At 36.6% G+C, this 26,039-nt stretch overlaps 1 protein-coding gene across 3 annotated transcripts in view; it reads right to left on the bottom strand.

Moving 5' to 3' along the window:
• The window catches only part of SPG11 (SPG11 vesicle trafficking associated, spatacsin), a 76,939-nt gene extending 51,999 nt beyond the window's left edge, over positions 1 to 24,940 (bottom strand). For all 3 annotated transcript variants that reach the window (XM_069483942.1, XM_069483962.1, XM_069483952.1), the window contains exons 1-9: positions 24,670 to 24,940; positions 22,943 to 23,127; positions 21,591 to 21,815; positions 20,057 to 20,258; positions 14,120 to 14,257; positions 13,495 to 13,943; positions 12,103 to 12,248; positions 3,035 to 3,167; positions 182 to 337 (exon numbers count right to left, since the gene is read on the bottom strand). In XM_069483942.1, the coding sequence (XP_069340043.1) occupies positions 182 to 337; positions 3,035 to 3,167; positions 12,103 to 12,248; positions 13,495 to 13,943; positions 14,120 to 14,257; positions 20,057 to 20,258; positions 21,591 to 21,815; positions 22,943 to 23,127; positions 24,670 to 24,926 (1,891 nt within the window). In that variant the 5' untranslated portion in view covers positions 24,927 to 24,940. The remainder of the gene's footprint in view (positions 1 to 181; positions 338 to 3,034; positions 3,168 to 12,102; positions 12,249 to 13,494; positions 13,944 to 14,119; positions 14,258 to 20,056; positions 20,259 to 21,590; positions 21,816 to 22,942; positions 23,128 to 24,669) is intronic.
• Positions 24,941 to 26,039: the final 1,099 nt, after the last annotated feature.

Here is a 26,039-nt window from a genome sequence, read left to right as displayed (position 1 = left end):
TTCCTTTGCATGTTCTTCACAATGATTAATCCTCGGTCTTTCTGCCAACTTTTCTAGTATTAAAACCCATTTCGCTCACTCAGTTACACACTGACTTTACTCAAATTTAGCAAATGGTACTCCACTGGCTATGCTCTCTCATGCAACAGCAGCACTTGTACTTCTGTCCTGCTATTCTTACCTTCAGTGTGAATAAAAAGCTCCTTTATTTGTTTGTTAAGGAAAGAAAGTGTAAGATTAAGCAATTGTTCTGAAAAGTGCTTGCTTTGGGTTTCAGAATCACTCTCTTTAATTGCTGAGCAAAGTAAATCCAATGCTGGGGTCAGCTCTTCTACATCTGAGAAAGAACCAAAGAAATTAACATGAAGACCACCAGGATATTACCAATAAAATTAACATATCCAAAAACATTAGGATGCAGTATTTTTAACACAAAACAAGGACCAATGTCTTATTTTCAAAAATCTTTCAAAACTTTTATGAAGGCTTATTACCTGTAAACTTTAATGATTCTAATTACTAATAGTTATTATTTACTGGTATTACCATTAACTACCATTTTGCTGAACACCTACATCTTTCAAGTGTTGTACTTGGTGTTTTATAAATGCTATCTCATTTATTTCTTTCAGTGACCTAAGGGCAGTTTATTTCTCCATCAGCCAGGAAAGACATGTTGAGGTTGGCATACCCATCAAGGACAGTTACTAATACAGCATCCAGTGCTTTAATGAAACCTCATTAAAGCCTGGCCACACGTCTGAGGTTTCATATTGTTGGAGCATTCATTGTATCCCTGAGGGTTGCAGCTTTGTATAAGTTTGGTGTGGCAGAACCAAGAAAGAAGGCATATGCAGATTTCTACAGAAATTATGAGTCTATGAAAGATTTTGAGGAGATGAGGAAGTCTGGCATCTTTCAGAGTGCAGTGATTCTGGAATATAGAAGAATTTCTTTGGGTTGATTTACATAGAAGTTTGTCACTGATCTGTGTTCCTGAGCTATGAATATGAGGGCTAAGGAATAGTTTCTCTTGATAGACAATTAACAAATAAAAGAAAACCCTAAGAGGTAGGTATTATATTCTTCTTTCCATAGATGAGGAAACTAAGGTTCAGAGAGGGTAAGTAACTTGCCCCAGCTAATTTAGAAAGTGACAGAGCCAAAACTTCAACTTAAACCTAATTCCAAAGCCATTCTCTTAAACATGCAGGTGAAACCAAGAAGTATGCACCCCTGTATCCTCTATTTGCAACGAAAGGTCCTAATGGAGTGATTCCTATTAATCTCAGCATCAGCCCCAGCTTTAGGATTATATCTATGTGAGTGAGAATTATGGGAAACATGAGTTTTCCCCTAGAAGAGGAGGTAAAGCTATTTCCATGCTTCTCATTCCAGACCCATCTCCACCTTTTAGAACAAAGCAGTGTAGGTAAGAGCAGAATGAGGAGAAATCACTGCCCACCAAGCAGAAGTGAATAACGAACATACAATCACTGATGGAGCCCTGCTCAATACCATAAAACCAGGTCTTTTTTATAAATTCAAGCAGATTTAAAAAAAATTGGAGCATACAAAAAGCTGGCAATTCAAGGAGACCAAATCCTGTACTCAAAACAAATTTTTTTTAAAAAGAAAATATCTAATTCATAGTCTCAGTGAGAACACTACACCAGTAGAAAAAGAGCAGGTGGTCATTTTCTATATGTAACTAGAGTACTAAGTGATAAAACTTTTTTCTAGGACAATTTATCAAGTCATTTAAGAATATAAACTGTATATACTCTTAGACCTGAAAATTCCAGGTCTAGAATTTATACCAAGTGAATAATTATACATATGTGAAATTACACACACACACACACACACACACACCCATTTATAGCACATTGCCAATAGTTAAAAACTGGAATCAATCTAAATGTCCAATAAGAGTATGGCTGGATAAATTATGATACAGCCCATATAGGAAAGATACTATATTATCAAGTGGGGAAAAAAAGGAGATTATAAAACTGTACATGCAGGGTGTCAAAAGACAAAATTACAACAAATTTAAAGACCTCAGCTGGCTTTACTACATTTATAGAATGGGATAACACTTCATTCCATATAATAGAAAAAGTGTTCCAATGAGCTGAGAAAAGAGGTTGACATTATAGACAGAGAAGAAGTAAAGGAATCGTATTTGTTGTTTCAAAGCTACTTTTGTTGTATGGTTAGGACACGGAGACAGAACAGTAGAAGAAACTGATCATCAGGCTACTTCTTTTGCATAAGGACTACAGCAAAAGGAACTTCATCATGCCGATTGAAGACTGAAACTTGCCTGTTTGGGAAATTGGCTGTTAACTCTCCTGACTTCTCAGAGGATCAGATAACAACTTAGGTTTGGTGAAGTGGAACCTTAGGATGGGTGAATCCATTTTGATTTTTGGATGGGGCCTAGTATAGGAGCTTAGTCCAAAACAATGGTCTCCTATAATTTTTAATTAACAAGGGGAAAACACATTTCATTACCCTATTCCTCTAAGAACAGGATTTGCATGGCTACCAGGTCCAAGAATAAAAGTTAGGCTTCCTATTTGTTAAAAAGGAAAGCCAAAAATCTTGAAAAGAAGCGTTGGCGATATATCAAAAAAGCAGAAGAATCAGGGTGAAAATCCTTATGAGAAGTCCCAATTCACAACTCAGAAAGCCAGACTGTCAATACACATCTCAGATGGTTGCAAGCACAGGCAATTTTCCAAATGAATTTTATTCTCTCTTGTATAAAATTATCTGGAATTTGAAAGATCATCTTTTCCCTGCATACTAAAAATACAAAGCACAGTACAGGATATAAACAATAAATAGCCCACTCAGAATGAGAACATTTACAGATTCTGATAACTCTCTCAGGTTTCCACAAAGAATATAAAATCCCATACTGAGTTTCGGCAAGTAAAATAAACCATCAGAAAACAGTAATTTGAAAGTGATTAAAAAAAGATTAAATGATAAATGCAAATGTAGAAGCCTTTATTCTACTTACTTCTTAAATATAAATGGGATGAAAAGTGATCAAACCTATCAGGTACAGAAGATTTTGAGGATGGATTAAAAAGATTTTCCTTGCTCTTCAAAAAGAAATCTACTGTGTCCAGCTGACGATTTTCTATCCCAGCCTGAAATGAGGGGGAGGGTAGAGAAATCAGAAAAAAAAAATCACAATAGGAAAAAAAAATCAGGATACAAATTTTTTATTAGAAAAACTTTAGAACTTAATTTGCTAAGACTACAGGAGACACAAGACAGCATGAGTATCTGGGTTCTAGTTAGGATTCTGACAATGACTTAATATGTGATCTGGGGCAAGTCTCTGTAACCTTTCTGAACATCACTTTCCACTGCAGTAAAAACAGGAGGTTATAAGACTAGAAAACCTTTCCAGCTCTACCATTTTATAATTCTAAAACTATTCCATACTAAGTACTAGGGATTATCCTTATAGTTAAATCATATTCCATTTGAATTAAAATGTTATAATGGTATGATATAAAGTTAACTGAAAAAGCAGGCTAAAAACAGACTCCCAGTTCTGACTAGGCATCTTGAGGAACTTTCCTATACAGAACACTTACAAATCACAAATTAAACATACATCTTTAAATGCTCAATTGAACTGGAAAGTAAGTCAGGGAAATCCATAAAAACAAGGAGAAAGACATTTCAAAAAAGTAACTGAGCTCTAAAGGCAACAGCTTCCAAAAGGCTTCTACAGATCTCTGACAGCCTAAAGCAGGGGGTGGAAAACTAAGGCCCACCAACCAAATGCAGCCCTTGCCTGTTTTCTAAATAAAGTATATGGGGAACAAAGCCACACTCATTCACTTACATATTGTCAATGGCTACAATGGCACAGCTAAGCAGGTGCAAAAGAGAACACAGGCTAAAATATTTACTATCTGGTCCTTCAGAGAAAAAGTTTGCCACCGCTAGCATAAAGCACTGTTCCTCAGAATCACCCAGAGAGATGGTCAAAATGTGCATTGCTAAGCCCTTCCCCCAGACTTTCTCATTCAGTAGGTATGGGGTGGAGCCTGAGAATTTGCATTTCTAATAAATCCCTAGGTGGTGGCAATGCTGCTGGTCTGGGGACCGGATTTTGAAAGCCAATGGGCCAAAGTTCTGGGTGTTAATATACTAGGGAGATTAAGGTGAGAGATACTGGTGGAAATTATATAAAAGAGGAAAAGACATGACAAACCTAAGATCCATGCAAGGTGACACCCACCAAAAAAGGATGAACTAGAAATTTACTGGTCCTAGAGGGAGACCATAAACACACTATGCCTTTGTTCCAAGTGGTGGAAGGAAAAACTGAATTATCTATGAATAAATAAGAATATTGTTGTTCTTAGGAGATATATGCTAAAGTACTTAGAGTAAAGGGTTATGAAGTTTGCAACTTTCAAATGGTTCAGCAAGACAAAACAAAGAGGTATACCAAGTTAAAACAAATGTGGTAAAACGTTAACAATTGGTGAATTTAGGTGAAGGGTAACTAAATGGTAAATTACTAAAAGGTAAACTACTAAAAAGTAAACTACTATTTTTCAAAAATTTTCTGTAGATTTTTGAAATTTCAAAATAATACATTTAAAAACAATGACCAAATAGTAATTCTGAAATAAAAAACATAAAAATTGAAATTAGAAACACAATAGATGTATTTGATAGCATATTAGACACAGCTGAAGAGAGAATTAGTGGACTGGCAGATATGAAGAAATTATCCACCATGAAACAAAGACTCATAGAGGTTAAGAGAAATTGAATAAAGTATCAAAAGTCTACTTCTCAGGTATAATGTATACTATTCTAGTGACAGGCACTCGAAAAGCCTTGACTTCAGCATTCCACAGTTCGTCCATGTAACAGAAAACATTTATACCCCCTAAATTTATTGAAATTAAAAAAAAATAAAAATTTGGCTTTAACAAAGTAAAAAAAAAAAAAAAAAAAAGCCTACTTCTGATTGATATACCAGTGTGAAAATTGGAAAATACATTTTCAAGCACATGGAACTTTTATGAAAGTGAGTAATGTGCCACATAACCATATTTCAGTGGTCACATGAAATTATAATGAAGCTGAAAAATTCCTATTGCCTTTTACTATAACATACTTTTTATTGTTATTTTAGAGTGTATTCCTTCTACTTATAAAAAAAAGTTACCTATAAAACCAGCCTCAGGCAAGTCCTTCAGGAGGTATTCTAGAGAAGGCATTGTTATCATTAGGAGATGACAGCTCCATGCTTGTTACTGCCTCTGAAGACTGTTCAGTGGGATAAGATGTGGTGGTGGAAGACAATCATGACCCTAACCCTGTGTAGGCCTAAGCTAATATTTGTATTTGTTTTTAAACAAAAGTTTAAAAAGTAAAAAAAAAAGAAAAAATTTTAAAAATAGAAGCAAGCTTACAGAGTAAGGACGCAAAGAAAAATATCTTTGTACAGCTATATAATGTGTTTGTGTTTTAAGCTAAGTGTTATTACAAAAGAGTCAAAAAGTGTAAACAATTTAAAAGTTTATAAAGTAAAAAAGTTACAGTAAGCTAATTTATAATTGAAGAAAATCTTATTCTATAAATTTAGTGTAGCCTAAGTGTATAGTATTTATGAATTCTACACTAGTGTACAGTAAAGTCTGAGGCTTTCACATTCACTATCAATCACTCACTAAATCATCCAGAGCAACTTCCAGTCCTGCAAGCTCCATTCATGGTAAATGCCCTATGCAAGTGTACATTTTTAAAAATATTTTTTACCATATTTTTACTGTACCTTTTTTATGTTTAGATACACAGATACTCACCATTGTGTTACAACTGCCTACAGCTTTCAGTATACGAACATGCTGTACAGGTTTGTGGTTGAAGAGCAATAGGCTATACCATATAGCATAGTGCATAGGCACACTGTATGATGTTTGCATGAAAAAAATCACCTAGCAATGTACTGCTCAGATGATGCATGACTATACTTACGAAGCTATAAACTAAGGCTCAACAAATTTTAAAGAACTAGTAAAGGCCGGGCGCGGTGGCTCACGCCTGTAATCCTAGCACTCTGGGAGGCCGAGGCGGGTGGATTGCTCAAGGTCAGGAGTTCGAGACCAGCCTGAGCGAGACCCCGTCTCTACTAAAAAAAATAGAAAGACATTATATGGACAACTAAAAATCTATATAGAAAAAATTAGCCGGGCATAGTGGCGCATGCCTGTAGTCCCAGCTACTCGGGAGGCTGAGGCAGTAGGATCGCTTAAGCCCAGGAGTCTGAGGTTGCTGTGAGCTAAGCTGACGCCACGGCACTCACTCTAGCCTGGGCAACAAAGTGAGACTCTGTCTCAACAAAAAAAAAAAAAAGAACTAGTATGATACAGACCAACATTTTTCAATTGAGGGCCCTTAGTGTGACATAAATCACAGTGAAACTGCAGAACACCAAAAACAAAAAGATCAGCAAAAAAAGCCTGAGGGGAGGAAAAAAAAAGAAATAATATTTGACATATCAGTGAAAATGGGATCTAGAAGATAGTAGAAATATGTTGAAAGGAAATAACAAGCTACCTAAAATTCTAAACCCAACAAAAACATCTTTCAAGAATTATAGCAAAATCTTGGACAACATGGTGTACTGTAAAAAAAGAACCCCCCCCCAACAAAACAACAAAAAAACCCAAAAAGAATTATAGCAAAATAGACATCATTACTTAGATTTAAAACTAAGTTTAGCACCAGTCAAATTCTTACCAACGGAGACTCTAAATGATACACTTCAGGCAAATGAAGGGATAAAATAACAGAGAAATGAAGAGCAAAAAAATGTATGATATCTAGGTAAAAGGAAATTAATCTAAATACATAATAATAATGTCTAATGTAATTTAAAAAATTAAACAACATAAATAGGGTAAGGCTAAATGAAGTTAAAGTAATCAATAGATTTGCATTATCCAAAACAAAAAGTTATTAACTTTAGATTTAATAATTTAAATATCTACATTATAATTCTAAGGATAGTCTCTAAAACAACAGAAACTGAATATTTAATTTCTAAACTCGTAGAGGGCACAAGGGAGCTTCTGGAGTGCTTATAATGTTTTATATCTTGACCTGGGTGGTAGTTACAAGAGTTTTTGCTTAATAATTATTTGTTAAACTGTATTCTGCCATATGTTATATTTCACAATAAAGATGTAAAAATCAATTAATGTGTTTCATTATAATAACAGATTAAAGTAAATAATTCATATGATTGTCTCAGTAGATACAGAATAAGCATACAATAAAATTCAATACCCATTCGTGATAAAACCTCATAGCTGGGAAAAGGGGAACTTATTTAACCTTATAAAGGGTATCCTAAAACATACACATACACACATTCACACACACACACACACACACACACACACAGAGCAACCATACTTAATACTGAGACATTACAGGTATTCTTTTTTAAAATCAGGACTAAGAAAAAGATTATTTCTGGGTGATATTATACTAGAGGTCCTATCAGTACAATAAGAAAAAGAAGGAAGGGGTATAGGAATTTAAAGAGAAGAAACAAAACTATACTATTTTGATGTTCTATGTACATTAACGATATAGAAAGTTCAGTAAAATCTAACATATGATTCAAAGATAGGCTTTGTCTAAAAAAATTCTAACAGATGAATTATTAAGATTGATTTAATGAATTTGCTGGATACAAGAATCAATGCATAAGTTAATTTTATTTCCTTATACTGGAAAAAATGTTATTTTAAAATACACTATTTATAATACATAATATATAGTACTTAAATGTACACATACAATACACACACACATATACACGATGAACACATACACCAAGAATGAAGCTAACAAATGATGTCAAGCTTTTAATGGAAAAATTGTAATGTTTTATTGAAAGACATTGATGAAGACCTAAAAAAAATGGAGACAGGACTATATTTATGGATTGGAAGATTCAATATCCTAAAGATGAGATGTCATTCCTTTCCAACTTGATATATAGGCTTAATGTAATTCTAATCAAAATCCTAACAATTTTTCATGAAATTTGACAAGCTGATCCTAAAATATCAGGATTAAAAGAAAGAGAACAGGCTCTCCAAAAGAGAACAAGGTGAGGGAATTTGCCCTTATTTAAATTCTGTATAATTAAGATAGGATGGAACTGGCCCAAGGATAGACAAAGACCTATGGTATAGAGAATTGAGAGCCTAGAAACAAAACTCATGCATATACGGAAATTTGATGTGACACACAGACATTTTAAATCAGTGGTAAAAGGGAGAACTTTTCAAAAAATGGTGCTGAGGCCAGGCAGGGTGGCTCACACCTGTAATCCTAGCACTCTGGGAGGCCAAGGCAGGAGGATCACTCAAGGTCAGGAGTTCAAGACGAGCCTGAGCAAGAGCGAGACTCTGTCTCTACTAAAAATAGAAAGAAATTATCTGAACAACTAAAAATATATATAGCAAAAATTAGCTGGGCATGGTGGCACATGCTACTCGGGAGGCTGAGGCAGGACTGCTTGAGCCCAGGAGTTTGAGGTTGCTGTGAGCTAGGCTGATGCCACGGCTCTCTAGCCTGGGCAACAGAGTGAGACTCTGTCTCAAAAAAAAACAAAACAACAACAACAACAAAAAAAAAAAAAACAGTGCTGAGACAAATGGTTCTCAATACGGGAAAAAAGGACTTAAATGTGAAAATCACAATTTAAAAACCTTTAAGAAAAAATATAAAAACATCTTTACGACCTCATGATAGAAGTCACAAATACCATTAGTCATAATGAAAAAGACTGATTATTAAACTATATTAAAATTAAGAACTATATTAAAGACCCCATGAAGAAAGTATTTAATAAAAAGACAAGCCATAGCCTATAACATATCTACTACACACACAACACGATTGGTATCTAGAATGTATCAAACATTGGAGACCAATAAGGAAAAGACAAACACCACCCCCTCCAAAAAATGAGCAAAAAACTTTTCAAAAGAAATCCAAATATCATATACATATACACACAAAGATGTTCAACCTTAATCATCAGGAAAATGCAAAGTGAAACCCATAATACTATCAGATTGGAAAAAAATTTTCAAATCTGAACATATTAGTGTTGGCAAAGACATGCAACAGTGAGAACTCACATACATTGCTGGAGAGAACATAAACTGATAAAATAATTTTGGAAAACTAGAGCATTATCTGGTAACATTAAAGATGTGCATGCCCTATGATCCAGCAATTCTATGACCACTCTAGAGAAACTCTTGCACATGTGCCACAAAGTAGGTATGTAAAAAACTTTACAGCAATACTGCTTATAATAGCAAAAAACTGGAAACAACTTAAAGTTGTATAAAGATGTATTTATACAATGGGATACTACACAGGGGTGAAACTGAGTGAACTGTAGTTATACACATGAACATGGATGAATCGCTCATTCTCAGTGAGGGGAAAAAAAGCAAGTCTCAAAAGAATATATATGATTCCATTTTATACAAAATTCAACAATAGCCAAAACTAAATAGCATTATTTGAGGGCACATTTACATGGAGTAAAACAAAGAAAATCATGGGAATGGTTGAAAATTTCAGAATGGTGGTTAACTGTATTGGCTGGGCAAGGTAAAGGAATAGGTCAGGGAAAGGCACACATTTAAAGATACTCACGATATTCTATTTCTTGCTTTGATGGTGGGTATAAGAATATTTGTTTCATTATTATTGCTATTGTTACCACTTAAAATATACAATATTCACTCATTTTTATGTGAGGAAAGAGTAAGGCCAAAACAATGTTTATACAATATGCAATACTAATTAAACTCACATACAGACACACACACTGTATAAGGAAGGGGTGAGGCTCTGGAGTTATACTGTCTGAGTTAAAATCCTGATGTTACCATTCAGTTTCCTCATCTATAAAATGGGGATAACAGTATTTACCTATAGAGTTAATATGAAGATTAATAACACTTACTTATTAATATTAATACATAGGAAAAACAATTATAAGGAAATAACCCCCAAATAGTGAACATGATTATTTCTGGATGGTAGATTTATAGGCAACTTAAATTTTTTTTTTATAATGATACCTTGAAATATATAAGTTTTTCAACAAATAGTGCTGGAACAACTGAATACACGCAAAGGAATGAAGTTGGATCCCTTCCTCATACCATACAAAAAATTAACTCAAAATGCATGTAAACCTAATTGTAAGAGCTAAACCCATGAAACTCATAAGAGTAAATCTTTATGACCTCAGATTTGGCAATGGTTTCTTAGATATGACACCAAAAGCACAAATGACAAAAATAAATAGACTTCATCAGAATTAAAAACTTTTGTGTTTCAAAGGACACTATCAAGAGGGTGAAAAGACAACACAAAGAATGGGAGAAAATATTTGTAAATCATTATCCAATAAGGGTCTCGCATCTAGACTATATAAAGAACTTTTAAAACTCTATAAAATAACCCAATTTCAAAAGGAACAAAGTAATTGAATAGACATTTCTCCAAAGAAGGTATACAAATAGCCAATATGCACATGAAAACATATATATAAATATGCTTATATTTATATTTATATATATATTTAAACATAAATATACAAATAGCCAATATGCACATGATCTGTAGTCACTGGGAAAATGCAAATCAAAACCACAATGAGACACCATTTCATTTTGATTTCACATCCACTAGGATGGCTATAATCAAAAAAGTAGACAATAATAAATGTTAGCAAAGATGTGGAGCTAGTAGAACCCTCATATATTGCTGGTGGGAATGTAAAATGGTACAGCCATTGTGGAAAAGAGTTTGAAGGTTCCTCAAAAAGGTTAAATGACTCACCAATTCCACAGCTAGGTGTATACCCAAGAAAAATGAAGACATATGTCAACACAAAAACTTGTATAAATGTTCATAATGGCCAAAAAGTGGAAACAACCCAAATGTCCAACAACTGACAAATGGATAAACAAAATGTAGCATATATCTAACAATGGATTATTCAGCCATAAAAAGGAATGATGCACTAGTGACACATACTACAACATGGATGAACCTGAAAACATGTTACGTGAAAGAGGCCAGTCACAAAAGGTCACATATTTCATAATTCCATTTATATGAAATGTCCACAATAGGAAAATCCAGAGTCAGAAAGATTAGTGTTTGGGACTTGGGGATACCAAGGAATAAGGAGGACTGCTAATGGGTATAGGATTTCTTTTTGGGGCGATAAAAATGTTCTAGAATTAGATAGTAGTGACTGGTTGCACAATTCTGAATATACTAAAAGCCACTGTATTGTACACTTTAACAGAGTAAATTCTATGGTATGTGATGTATATTTCAATGAAGCTGTCATTAAAAAAAAAACCAAACTGGCACATAACATCATCAACTTCAGGGACAATGTGGTATAGCAGAAAGTGTCCCAACTTTGATTCTACCTTCTGTCTTTATTAGTATGGCTCTGAGCCACTCACTCAACCACTATGAGCCTAAGTTTCTTCATCTGTAAAATGAAAAAAATAAAAATTAACCAATCTATCTCATGTGGTTGTTTTAGGACCAAATTAGATACTGCATATAAAAGAGTTTTGTGAACTATAAAATGCTATGTAAATTCAGGTTATTTCTCCTTGAAAGCTGGATTAGAAGAGTAGGGAGCATGAGGTAGGAATAAAAGATCATTCCTGTTCAAGCTTTCCACCGCTTGTTTCCACTTCATTTGGTCTCATTAGCTTATTGTTGCCTCCATTTCCTGTATCTTTTTCTTTCTTAAATGATATTTATTATAATCTCATATCTTTCAAAGCCAAAAAGGATAAACTTCTAACCAGAATTAGAGCAATGAAATACCCAGATATGAGCAAATGGATGGGAAAAAAACTGTAATTCTTTTCACTGCTGGGTTAAATGAATTCTCCCCAATCTTTAGTCAAGAGTACATGACAGAAAATGATCAAGTAAAGTTCCAAAGACATTTAATTCTGTTACCTCTAATGCATGTATGGGAATTGAGCACCTCCCCCAACCATTGAGATGACAAAGAGAGTCCACAATGCTGGCACTTCCATGGATCATTAGTCTGTTTAAAAACTCCTCTTGAGTCAAACCAAACAAAATCAGAGAGATTCCATTTTCTACAGGAAATAATTAAATTAGCTTTAATAAATTATTAGGACTTAAGATTTTAGGATTATGATTTAGGAATTAATTTCTAATTACCTAATACCTTAATATTATAATTACAAATATATTTACTGGACACTATGTACTATTATGGTATCTAATAAATATTATTGTATATTATTTACTTTAATTAACTCATCCTGGTTTTTCAATGTTTTTAAAGAAAAGTTTTGTTTTTGAAACATTGACAAGGCAAATTCTCATAAGAACAATGCATCTTATGAAACAGCACTAAATCTCACACTTCTACTTAATATTACCTTGCACAATCAATACTTGGAACTTTTAATTATTTGTAGAGATGTCAGATTTCTGGTTTACTAAAATAAAACAACTAACAGCATATTCCTGACACACAGAAATACATGATTACCAAAATTTGGATACTGAAGAAGAAACATATGGTTAGTTCAATCACAACATTCAATACCTCTGTAGGAGATTATGGAATAAATGCTGACTAAATGCATTGGTGATGTATCAAAATGCCCCATTCCTACAGGGGCCAAGCAGGTGGTGAGAAAAGTGCAAGAAAAACAACCAGAAATAAAATGGCCCATCTAGGAGAACAACTGAAACTCAGCTCCAACCCATCAGCTACTACGCAGGAATGCAGGCTCATGTTGTAGGAGCATAATCTTTTTTTCAGTAACAGCTGGAAATTCAGATTCTGTGTGAAATCCTCTAATTCTGCATGTTTTTAATAAATAAAATCTATTTTAAAAGCCTAGTACAAGCCAAACAAAATAAATATTCAGTTCATACATGACCGATGAGCAGCCTGTAACCTGTGCTTTGAAGTCAAATGAAGATTATCTGGGTTAAAAATCAACCTTCCTTTCTCTTAAACTTTCTCTTAGTATCTCAGCATTTAGCTGGGCAGAAATGACTTTAATTAAAAACCAAACATATGAGACACTGTTACTAAGAATAACACCAAACTTCCTCCATGCATAATTATTACTTAGAGGTGAGAGAGTGGGCATGAGCAGGCACCAGGGCAACAGAAGTAAAATACAGGGTGTCCCAAAAGTCTCCATACAAAGGAAACATTTTGTAATAAATATTTTGTAAGTAAAGGTACATTTAGCTACAATTTCCCATTTTGCCTATGTATGGAGACTTTTGGGACACCTGGTACATTAAGACAGCATACGTTTCAGCAATGGATTTCAATCTGATACAAGACATTCTCACCTGTCAAAATGAGGCACAGTTGTTGGTCTTCACTACTATCTACAGGAATACACTTTTTGCCAAGGGAAAAACACTGCATGCCCTGGGTCTCCAAATCCCAGAGGACAATGTTGCAGCCCGTCTTTTCCACTGTCCAAGTAAACAGTACCGTGAATCCTGTCACAGACACACATTTCAACTCGATGGGTTCCTCTTGTTCACTGATGTGCATTATCTTCCATGATCTTCCTGGATCACTGGTCTTGGCATGATCTTTCTGTGGAAAATTGTATTGCCCATGCATTATGTCCTGTGGAATGAAAGCCCAGCTTGGCACACTGGTACTGTGGTTATCAGATTCAGGGGACTCCAAATGCAAAATATCCCGGAACCATGGAGCACAACAGGAAACCTCCAGTTTGGAGCTCTTTATTGTTTCATTTAACGATGATAGCTGTGCTTTCCAAGATCTGGAAGATAGGGTAGCACTTAACATTTATTACAGTGAAAGGCATTATGTAAAACACTAAACCAGAGCATGCACACACACACAAAAAGACCCACCAAGTAAAGATCTTTAAAAGGTCTAGTGTCAGCGTGATAAAAAATGATAATAACAAACTAAATCAAAAGGAGGTTTCTGTACCTATCAACCTGGAAAGAAAACTTGGTCAATTTCATGTTGTAGTCAGAGTTAATAGGATCATCTTCATCTATCCCCTTCGGTCCTTGAATTGGAAGGTCTTCTAGCAGTCTTTCACACAGTAGGTGTCCTGGGTATTGCCTACATTTAAAAATAACGATAGCCATAGTGAAAAATGATGATTAAACCCAGATTTGTGTTACTATTGCTATGAAAAATAAGGGCACAGAGAAGGAACAATATAGATAACAAATTCCCCTGAATAGAACTCCTTATCTCCCTTGCTTACACCACAGTGACAAAGTCAATCTCAAGAATTTAACTTTATAAAAGTGGTTAACTTAAAGAGCACTTATTGTCTACTATATTCCAGGTGTTGTGCTAAACACTTCACACACTCTTTTTTTTTTTTTTTTTTTTTTTTGAGACAGAGTCTCACTCTGTTGCCCGGGCTAGAGTGAGTGCCGTGGCGTCAGCCTAGCTCACAGCAACCTCAAACTCCTGGGCTCAAGCGATCCTCCTGTCTCAGCCTCCCGAGTAGCTGGGACTACAGGCATGCACCACCATGCCCGGCTAATTTTTTCTATATATATTTTTAGCTGTCCATATAATTCTTTCTATTTTTAGTAGAGATGGGGTCTCGCTCTTGCTCAGGCTGGTCTCGAACTCCTGAGCTCAAACGATCCGCCCACCTCAGCCTCCCAGAGAGCTAGGATTACAGGCGTGAGCCACCGCGCCCGGCCTAACACACTCTTATTTAAGCCTCTAAACAACCCTCTGAGGTAAATATACTCATAGACACATTTTATAGATATGGAAACTAAGGCTCAGAGAAACTTTGAACAAGATCATTGTGACCATAAAGCCCAGATTTTTAATCACTTACTATATTGCCACCACAAAGTAAGACTTAGGCTGAGAGCGAAGGAATGCATAAGAACTAGAAGGCAAAGTATGCGTGTGGGTTAACGTGGGGAAGCATATGTAGAAGGAGGGCTGTGGCATTTGAGAAACAACGGCGGCCAGAGTGGCTAAAACATAGTGAATGAGAAGTAAGGTAGAATGAGATACGACTGGAAAGATGGTTCAGGCCTTCCGGGCTAAAGAAATGATAAATGCCTGAGATGACGGATACCCCAATTACCCCGATTTGATTAATACACATTGTAAACCTGTACCAAAACATCACATGTACCCTATTATGTACCCACGATAATTAATATTTTTTTTAAAAAAAAGAATGTTTAACTTTTGGCCAGGTGCAGTGGCTTATAATCCTAGCACTTTGACAGGCTGAGGCAGGAGGATTGCTGGAGCCCAGGAGCTCAGAGACCAGCCTGGGCAACACAGCAAGACCCTGTCCCTACAAAATAAAACAAAATTAGCTGGGTGAGGTGGGGGGCCTGTAGTTTCATCTACTTGGGAGGCTGGGACAGGAGAATCACTTGAGCCCAGGAGTTTGAGGTTACAAGTGAGCTGTGATTGTGCCACTGCACTCTAGCCTGGGCAACAGATCTTGAGGGGAAAAAGGAATCTAAGGAAGGGTTTTGAGCAGAAAAGCAATATGATCATATGCAGAAAAGTAGCTAGTGGGGAGAAGGGGAAGCATTTAATCTTCTTCAATGAAATTATTAAATATTAATCTTTTAACAATTTGAAAGTAATGTGTTGACATAACATGCATGAGAGCGATGACAAAAAGAAGTTAGAGAAGGCAGGGTGAGAATGAGAAGAGAGGCTGCATGAGAAGGTAGTTCCCCCACCAAAAAATGTAGATACCCTGCCCTAGATGTTAATGCCGGGCTACACCTCGGATAATATATGCATTTTAACAACATTACTTTGGCTACTATATGGAGGATGGATTTGAGGGAATAAGAACAGACCTGGGGAGATTAATTTGGAGGCTGTTAAAGTAGTTTAGGTAAGACATGATGGTGGCATAGATTAATGACAGAGGAGTTGAGTAAAGTAGACAGATTCAAGAAACATTTAGGCAGTAGAATAGCTAGGACCTAGTGCTTAACTGGATGTGGATCTAATACCAAAAAGAGGCTGGAGATACAGTAGTCCCCCCTTATCCTTGGGGGATATATTTTAAGACCTCTAGTGGGTGCCTGAAACCTCAGATAATACTGAACCCTCTATATACAGTTCATCCTTAAACAACACACGTGTGGACATTGCAGGTCCATTTATATGCAGATTTTTTTCAATAAATATATTGGAAAATTTTTGGAGATTTGCAACAATTTGTAAACTCAAATGAATTGTGTAGCTTAGAAATATCAAAAAACTTAAGAAAAAACTATGTCAAGAATGCATAAAATAGTCTGGGCACGGTGGCTCACCCCTGTAAGCCTAGCACTCTGGGAGGCCGAGGCGGGAGGATTGCTCTAGGTCAGGAGTTTGAGACCAGCCTGAGCAAGAGCGAGACCCCATCTCTACTAAAAAATAGAAAGAAATGATTTGGACAGCTAAAAATATACATAGAAAAAATTAGCAGGGCATGGTGGCACATGTCTATAGTCCTAGCTACTCAGGAGGCTGAGGCAGGAGGATTGCTTGAGCCCAGGAGTTTGAGGTTGCTGTGAGCTAGGCTGACACCATGGCACTCTAGCCCAGGCAACAGTGCAAAACTCTATCTCAAAAAAAAAAAATAAATAAATAAATAATAAAAATAAAAAAATAATGCATAAAATATATGTAATATTAGTCTATTTTTATCATTTACTACCATAAAATATGCTCAAATCTATTATAGAAAGTTAAAGTTTATCAAAACTTACACAACACAGACCATATTTGGTACCATTCACAGTCAAAAGAAATGTAAATAAACGTAAAGATGCATATTATATCATAACTGCATAAATTAACTGTAACACATATTGTACTGCTGTAATAATTTCATAGCCACCTCCTGTTGCTATAGCAGTGAGATCAAGTGTTTGAAGTTACCACTTAAAACGCTATGTGACACTAATCATTTCCATGTCCTCTCTCCAGTAAATTGCGTATTGCAGTAAAAAGTGAACTCTCACAGTTCTCAAGTATTTGTCATCATGTTTAGTGCCCTACTGTAAAACCCTGAATACCACTATGGGACCCATACAAAATGCCACTAGAGATGCTGGAAGTGCTCCCAAAAAGCAGAGAAAAGTCATGACATTACAAGAAAAGGTTGAATTGCTGGATATGTACTATAGATTGAGGTTTGCAACTGCAATTGCCTCCCATTTCAGACAGATGATTGATTCATCTTGTTAACAGATGACATAAACTTACGGTATCAATAAACACAGTACAGCAATGTAAATGTGTTTTCTCTTCCTTATGATTTTATTAATAACATTTTCTTTTCTCTAACTTACTTTATTGTAAGAATAGAGTACGTAATATATATAACATACAGAATATGTGTTGACTGTTTATGTTATTGTTAAGGCTTCCAGTCAACAGTAGGCTATTAGTAGTTGTTTTGGGGAAGTTAAGTTACATGCAGATTTTCAATTGTGCAGGGGTTGGCACCCTGAGCCCTCAAGTTATTAAAGGGTCAACTGTGCCATGTTTTTTCCTGTGCATACATACCTATGAAAAGTTTAATTTAAAAATCTGGTACAAGATTAACAATTAATAATAAAACAACTATAACAATATACTGTAATAAAAGTTATGCAAATGCAGTCTCCCTCTAAATATCTTAGCGTATGTAATATTTCTGGACAGCAGTTGACTGTGAGAAACTGAAACTGGAAAGCAAAACCACAGGTAAAGGGAGACTACTGTATAGAAAAGAGAAGAAATAGAGAAAGGTCCCTGAGAAGAGAAGGAATGGGATCTAGTGCACACACAGAGCTATGGGCCTTCATAGGAAGAGGGAAACTGAGAAACCAACGAAGACCCCATTAGATGGGTTCTACTTCCTTTATAAAGTAGAAGGAAAGGTCATCTAAGAAAAGTTGGGAATAAAGAAATGAATGGAGGTTTGAAGAAAATAAAGAAGGTTTAAAAACACTGTTGTAAAGAATAGACTCATGAAAAATCATTGTCCAATTTCTGTGGAATATTGAGAGACCAATTGAAGATGGTGAATGTAAAACAGTGGTATCAATTTTCCTTTGTAGTTTTCTCACAAGTGCTCAGTTCCTTGACAGTAGGCACTGAGAATGCAGAATAAAGGTTTCATTCAGGGTTGAGATTTTGCCAAAACAAATGGGAAAGAGAATGGAAGGTCAATGGATTGGAAATTCCAGTGAGGTCAGATGACAAGTGAAGTGCGGTATTTGAGTAAGCTGGAAAGTTTAGGAAGTTGTGATCAGAGAGTGAGATGTGTAGAGTAGCAATTTGGGGGGGAGGAGCAATTTCAAATACTGATAAAGCCCAGGGTATGACTATGGGAGTGGACAGCTAAGGTAAATTGAAAAAAAAGTCACTGACAATGAAATGAAACAATAAACCACAAATTTTTGTTCTCAAGGAGCTTATAAACTCTATGGGAAACATGAAAAAAGTTGGGAAATAATATAAGACTATATGACTCAGTGCTAAACTGTGGTTCAAAGCAGAAGCGCTACAAAAGTTCAAAGAAGAGAAAAATTATGAAAAGAGTATAAAATTACAGATGGAAAGAGTAGCTGAATAGGCTTTCCTCCTCCCTCCTTAGCAAATTGTTTTCCAACTGATGATCAAGAGATAACTCTACACATACAGGGTATGTTCCATCAGTAAAAATGGTCTACTGATAAACAAGAACACAATCTGAGAATGGGCTAATCATCCCTGTCAAAACGTTTTTTAAAAAATTAAAAGGTCTTTTAAAACAAATGAAAACATCACAGCTGTAAAGAGTTCTGGTGGATAAAGATGAATTTATCCTTTCTTGTACTACAAATAATAAGCAATAAAACTCATCAAAAAGCATTCCTAGCTATTTGAGGATTTAGAACCAAAAATCCTAAGGGTTTTCAATGGAAGTCATAAATGTGACTGGCCTTCTTTCTTTCCTTCCTATTTCTCTCTTTCAACAGAATCTCACTCCGTCATGGCCCAGGATAGAGTGCAATGGCATCTGCAACCTCAAACTTCTGGGCTCAAGCAATCTGTCTCCCTCAGCCTCCTCAGTAGCTAGGACTCCAGGCACACACGACCTCACCCACCTAATTTTTTTTCTATTTTTGGTACAGACAGGGTCTCACTCTTGCTCAGGTTGGTCTTGAACTCCTGACCTCAAGCAGTTCTCCCACCTCAGCCTCCCAATGTGCTAGGATTACAGGCGTGATGCACTGCACCCGGCCTAGCCTACTTTTAGATAAGCAAGTTGCAATGAATAGGCTGCTGAGCCACACACCCCTCTCAAACATTATAAAATTAGAAGCAACCAGAATACCCAAATCAAAAAGTAACACAAACACGCACTCAGTGATTACTAATGCATTTAGACAACCACAAGTTCAGGCCTCCAAGGGAAATCCTCAGCTGGAGAAAGCTAGCTGAATACATCTTGTCAAGGTCCTTTAAGAGAAGAGTGATCCCCAAGGCAGCCAGGACCACAAGCCACAAAAGCAGCAATTCTAACACAGAGTAAATCTCATTTCTCTCCTATTCTAATATGGAGCACAAGGTGTGTGAATTTAAAAGCCAAAGGCTTTTAAAATTGTGTGATCTTTATTGCTTCTATTTATATGATATAATCCACATATCACATATTATGTAAATCAAAATCAAAACTTTGATGTACATGCAGAAATACATAGGAGGCCAGTGGTAATTTGTATGCATTGTTATACAGTAACTACCTCACTATGTAATAGCTAGAACATGATCTAACTAAATAGAAAACTGGTTAAAAATTAAAAAACTAATAAGTACATTTTTAACTTCTGGTGGCTCTAATTATTAATATTTACCTCAAATTAGAAACTGCAGTAATCTACGTACCTGAAATACAAATTTAAGTTAAGAGCAACTGCAGAGTTGGAGGAGCTGACAATCACCACAACATCCAGGTCTTGAGACACTTTCAGTGAAGTAAAAGAAGAAATCTTGGCTGGTTCCTGTTGCTGCTCATTACACATATCTTCCTGATGAAGTACTAAATCCACATGAGCTACATGTGTACCATTCACAATGTCAAAAATGTCTTTGAGTTAGAGTTAAAGAAAATGTCAGTTTCATAAGTATGCCTAACCATTTAAAACACAGGACAGGACAGAGCTATAGACTTTATTGCTCCAACCTTGTACGTATAATTAGAAATTGAGGCAACCCCCATCATAATAACCAGATGACTATGAAGTTGGTGGCACAATAAACAACCCGATACAGAGTTCATTCAACAATACTTGCTGAAGATCCATCCTGTGCCAGGCCCTGACACACTGCTATTTTCCAATAGTACCATCTAAGAGATTAGGTGAAACTAATTTTAATATATTTTATATAACCAATACCATATATGCAAAATATTATCATTTCAACACATAATGAATATAAAAATTGGCATATTCTTTTTCTCATATAAGTATTCAAAATATGGTATTTTACACTTACAGCACGTCTTATTAATTTGGATACTAAATTTTCACTGGAATTACCTGATCTGCATTTAGACTTTGTAAAATTTATAGCTGAAAGTCAGAAATAAAATTGTTCCAAATATACTTAAAAGTTCTCCAATAACTGAATTGAATATCAGCTTTTAAATACAAAGTAATTAAAGAAAATTAAACATTCAGTTTCCAAGTCATGCTAGCTAATTTCAGGTGCTCAACAGCCATATACACCTATTGCCTACTATGTTGGAAAGCACAGTTCTATAACCTGGCAACAAAAATTAAGTTAATCTAGTATTTACAATATTTTTGCAAAACTGATACACCTAAAATATAAAAACCATTCTTTTAACTCAGAAATAAAAGTCCCAAAATCATATAAGGAGTCATTTTTCAAATCTTCAAAATAATTTTGCTGATGACCTATAGATCTGATAGACACAAAGGACCCACAATATTTTCCAAAAACAAATTAACAATGGTTAAGCAAATCATTTGTTAACATGATGGAATCACCATTAGAGATAAGAGGTGTATTATATTCATATATAAAAAAATATGAATCACATCATAAGCAGTCATTTCAATCCTTCCTGGAACAAGCACCATAGCAGATATTCAACAAGTACATTTTGAATAAAGAGGTAATGCAGGGCACATACAATTTTAAAAGAACATGAATATATATGGATAAGATAATGACTATGAAAATTATGTATATACTAGAAATTATTCAAACAGAATACACAGTAATATAGTTGAGTATTTTAAGTTTATAAGGATCTTTTTCCCTGAAAACTTTTACAGAATTTTACAGAAAAACTAATCCCAGCCTCCAAATCTAAAAATCTAAAAAGGCTCATCTTTCTAGGTATTCTCTTCCCCTACAGTACAATAAACATCTTTACTGCCAAGGATACAGATCCAACCTAAGCTACTCAAAACAAAAAGAATTTCTCTGCAGAGCTGTGCATCAACAATCATGTCCACTGCGTGTGCAGGCAAGGGTAATGTGAAACAGTTGAGTACTCTAATTTCAGCATCTCTTTCAGGAAAAATAATGCTTAGGACAATACATTTGTTGATCAACAATAATGATGTGTTATTGTGAAATGACAGAATTCTCAAAGACAATAAGGAAATACCTACAAAACAAAAGGATGTTATTTCAAATACCTGTTCAAAATTTTACAACTGGTAAATTTGACTTTATAAACATAACACATATAGGTAAAACAAAAAAGAAATTGCACTTAGTCCAACTCTAAGCAGTTTCTATTCAGATCCACCTAAGTAAATGGTTATTGGGAGGTGAGTAAAAGGATGAATAAAAATGGCCCACTGTGATTCCTTCTGTTTATGGCCAAAGTCTCACAGCACACCAGAAGTAAGATTCAAAAAAGCCAGCTTATCCATGTGACCCCACAAGAACAATCAGAATTTTTTTTTTTTTTTTTTTGAGACAGAGTCTTGCTCTGTCACCCTGGGTAGAGTGCAGTGGCATCATCATAGCTCACTGGAACTTCAAACTCCTGCACTCAAGTGATCCTCTTGCCTCAGCCTCTCCAGTAGGTGGAACTACAGGCATGGCTAGTTTGTTCTATTTTTAGTAGAGATGGGGTCCTGCTCTTGCTCAGGCTGGTCTCCTGACCTAAAACAATCCTCCCACACTGGTCTCCCAGAGTGCTAGGATTACAGGTGTGAGCCACAGCACCTGGCCAAATTTTTTTTTTTTTTTAAAGAAAAAGAAGGAACCTTATAATCAAGGATGGAGAGTATGTTACTGCCTTAAAAATAGAAGCCCGGGTGCTCTCATTTCTCTCCCTGCAGACATCAGGACAGGACACAGTCAACAACTCTGTAACCAGTCTATATCAGCACTGTCCAATAGAAATATAATGTGAGCCACATATGTAATTTTAGGTTTTCTAGTAGCCACTGAAAAGAAACAGGCAAAATTCATTCTAATATATAATTTAGCTCATATCTGAAATATTTCAACATGTAATTAATAAAAAAAGTTAAAATATTTTACTTTATTAGTAATAAGTCTTCAAAATCTGATATGTATGTGATACTTAAAGTACATCTTATTTCATATTAACCACATTTCAGGTGCTCAACAGCCCCATGTGACTAGGGACTACTATACTGGGCAATGTAGATCTCTCTCCCTGATTTCACATCTATGAGAACTTGTCCTGAAATATATAAAATTACATGACAATGTCACAAATTTAAACATGCTGAAAGACCACCTGTAGATACTTACTGATACCTTGATCTTCAATGAGCTTTTGCAATGTCTCCCTACCGTAGCTATACAAAATGGTTGCATCACATCGTCCATCTTTTAAATTAAACTCATAGATGAGCAGTTCATAATTTTCACTAAGAACAAGCAGTTTGGGCTTGTCAGTTGGTGTACTGCTGTTATGAGAATCCTCCCATACAAACCTAAAAAAAAGATTAGATTAGATTCCATATCCACAATAACATTTACCCACAATGGTGGGGCAGAAGGGCACAATGAGTAGAGAACAGTTTAGCTATCCTGGTAGCATTAATTCTACACTCCAACCTAAGAGAACGTAAACTGCTCTAGGACTTCCCTCTTCTTCCCCACTGCTTTCACTTCTGCCCCTTCACACCAACACAAAAATGTAGCACTGAGTGGTAAAAAGGGGGCTCAGAGCAAGAAATGATGGTTCCTTTTATTCATCTTTTTAATTTTTTTTTTTTTTTTTTGGTAGAGATGAGGGTCTATGCTGCCCAGGTTGGTCTCCGACTCCCGAGCTCCAATGATCTTCCCACCTGGGCCTCCCAAAGTGCTGGGATTACAGGAGTGAACCCCTGCACTCGGTTATTCCTTCATCTTAAATCCTGATTGGTATGTTTAAAGGAACTGTCATGATCAAGGATAAGTATTAAAAATCAAATATGTATTATTTATGAGGTGGTGCTCACAATTAACAAAATAGGCTTTTGCTAACTTAAATGTTTTCAAAGCCTTTAAAAAAAAATTATTTGCATTTACAGACTTTGAAGACTCAAATGGTATACTATAGAGCACATCTGTCTAATGGAATTGTCTGTGATGATAGAAATGTTCCACATCAGTGCTGTTATCCCACCAGGAGATTCCAAAGTAAGACACCCTTTGGCTACTCAAAGTCTTAAAGAGGAGATAATTTCTGAAATATTTTCTGTTATTTGCAGTGAGCTATGATGACACTACTGCACTGTAGCCGGGCAAGAGAGAGAGGCCCTGTCTCAGAATAGAAAAAATATATATATACATACATATATATATAAAATTCAAAAGAACGCAAATACTCAGAGGGCACTCCCAAACTTGATGATGTAAAACTGTAAGTCTTGGACGGAGAATTACAGAAGCACAAAGTAACCCATTATTGTAATTGTCTTCCCAAATCATGCGCGTCTCACATATAAGAATTTTGTCTCTCTCAACTTTTTTGGCACTGCTCCTAGGTAACAGTAGGCACGTAATATTTGTTGAATGAATAAGTAAACGGACAAACGGAGCTCTGTCCTTGAAGAAAGCCTGTATGTGAAGGAAAACGCTATTCGTTTCAAGGACAAGAAAAAGGTTATCAGAATGATTCAAAGTTTAGGTGTCAGCTGGGGATCATCTATAACTGATTCAATTGAAAGAAGAAAATGGGTGTGACACTCGGCACCGTATCATCCTACGTTTAATGAAAGAGTCAGCGACTAAGCTTGGATCCATTCCGGGTTCACGGCAGCTGGCAGAGAAGCGAGATACCGCGTCTCCGCCCACCCAGAACCGGGACGCAGGGGTGTGGGGATGCAACAAGGCGAGCGCTCCACGTCCGGCTAGAGAAAAAGTTCTGAGAAGGAACCGGGCTTGCCCCTGAGGCATCTCCCGCGGCTGTCACCCCTCTCGCGCCACCCATAGACCTGGAAGGAGCGCCAAACTCCCCTCACACTGCCCTGGTCTCCCTCAGCACTTACTGCTGGAAAGGGCCTTCGAGGCAACAGCCACCCCCGCCCCGGCCACCAGGCGTTAAGGAAAGCACTTGGAGGCTGCCCGCAGCCGTCAGGCTCCCTAGAGCCTCCTGCTCTCTGTGCAGCTGCGCCCGAGATCCCAGCTGCCCCATCGCCTTGGCGGGGACCGACACCAACAACATGGGTAGAATCCGCTCCATGGCCGCGGGGCGGCCGCTACTGCCAGCAGCAGGAGCGCCCCGAGCCCCCTCCTCCGCAGCCATCTTGGCCAGGCCGTCCCTTCCGGTCACCTGCGACCCAGGCGCTCGGAACCTGATGCGTCGTGGGCATGCGCAGTGTGCCGCGCCGCTCTCATGCTGTCTCGTGACTCGCGGGGGCTGAGAGGCGGGCTCTGCCCTGTTCCGTTCCTTGCCGGTGGGGGGCGGTACCAACCGCTCCACAAAGCCACACGACCCAAGCTTGCCCCAGGCCTCGAATAGTTGAAAGCGTGGTGCTGTGGCACTATCCCTTGCCTTAGCCTAGCTGCCTCCTGCTCCCTTGGAGCTAAGTCCTTACCTCTCTTCTTTTTGCGCTATTATTTGTTTACAGACTCTGGGGTGGTACAATTTCCTTGGTAGCATGGACCAAGGTTTATTACAGTCTGGATCCATCATGAGTGTGGATCTGAATGAAGTCAAATAATACCCATTGTAACAGGCAGAGAGATGGAGTAAATAAGGGGTGGAGATTTTCCTCAGAAGTATAAGCAGAGGAGAAGAGGAGCAAAGGGGTTGAGGTGAGAGAAGGTGTTGAGTAGGCATTTTGGAAAGGTAGTACCTTCTTAACACATTGTTCTCAAAGTTGGGAACAGTTCGACCTCAGCGTAACTTCTATTTACAGGCCTTCCTGTACCATTCCATCTGCAGCTCCCTCCACTCTAGTCTTTCATTACCCAGTTTTGTTGTTTTCACCACAGTATTTATCACTACTTGATATTTTGTGTCAGTTCCTGTCCAAGCAGAATGTAAGCTTCAAAACAGCAGGAACATTGGCGTTGCTCACCACTGTAACTTTTGTACCTAAAACACTGCTTGGTGCGTAAGAGGCGCTCCAGTATTTGTTGATAAATGCATGACCTTTTTTGTCAAAATGGAACCAAGCACTTCCTATCACAAGGGAGATATTTATATCCAACCCTCTAAGCTCAGCTAAGGCTGTTTTCTCTCTGTAAAAAGTTAAAACAGTGAAGCAATTTCTAAGGTTATACTTTTGTTAGGTACAACAAGGCCTTGTCCCAACACATCATTCTGTTATCTCTTTAATTATACATTATGCAATGCCTTATTTTTAGGCACATCATTTAGATTTTTGAAGGATATGAAAATGTTAGGGGTAGG

The sequence above is a fragment of the Eulemur rufifrons genome, chromosome 2 (genome assembly GCF_041146395.1).
Source record: "Eulemur rufifrons isolate Redbay chromosome 2, OSU_ERuf_1, whole genome shotgun sequence".
NCBI classification, from domain to species: Eukaryota; Metazoa; Chordata; class Mammalia; order Primates; family Lemuridae; genus Eulemur; species Eulemur rufifrons.
The sequence above is the reverse complement of the archived record's forward strand: the minus strand, read 5'-3'. Positions and strand labels throughout refer to the sequence as shown.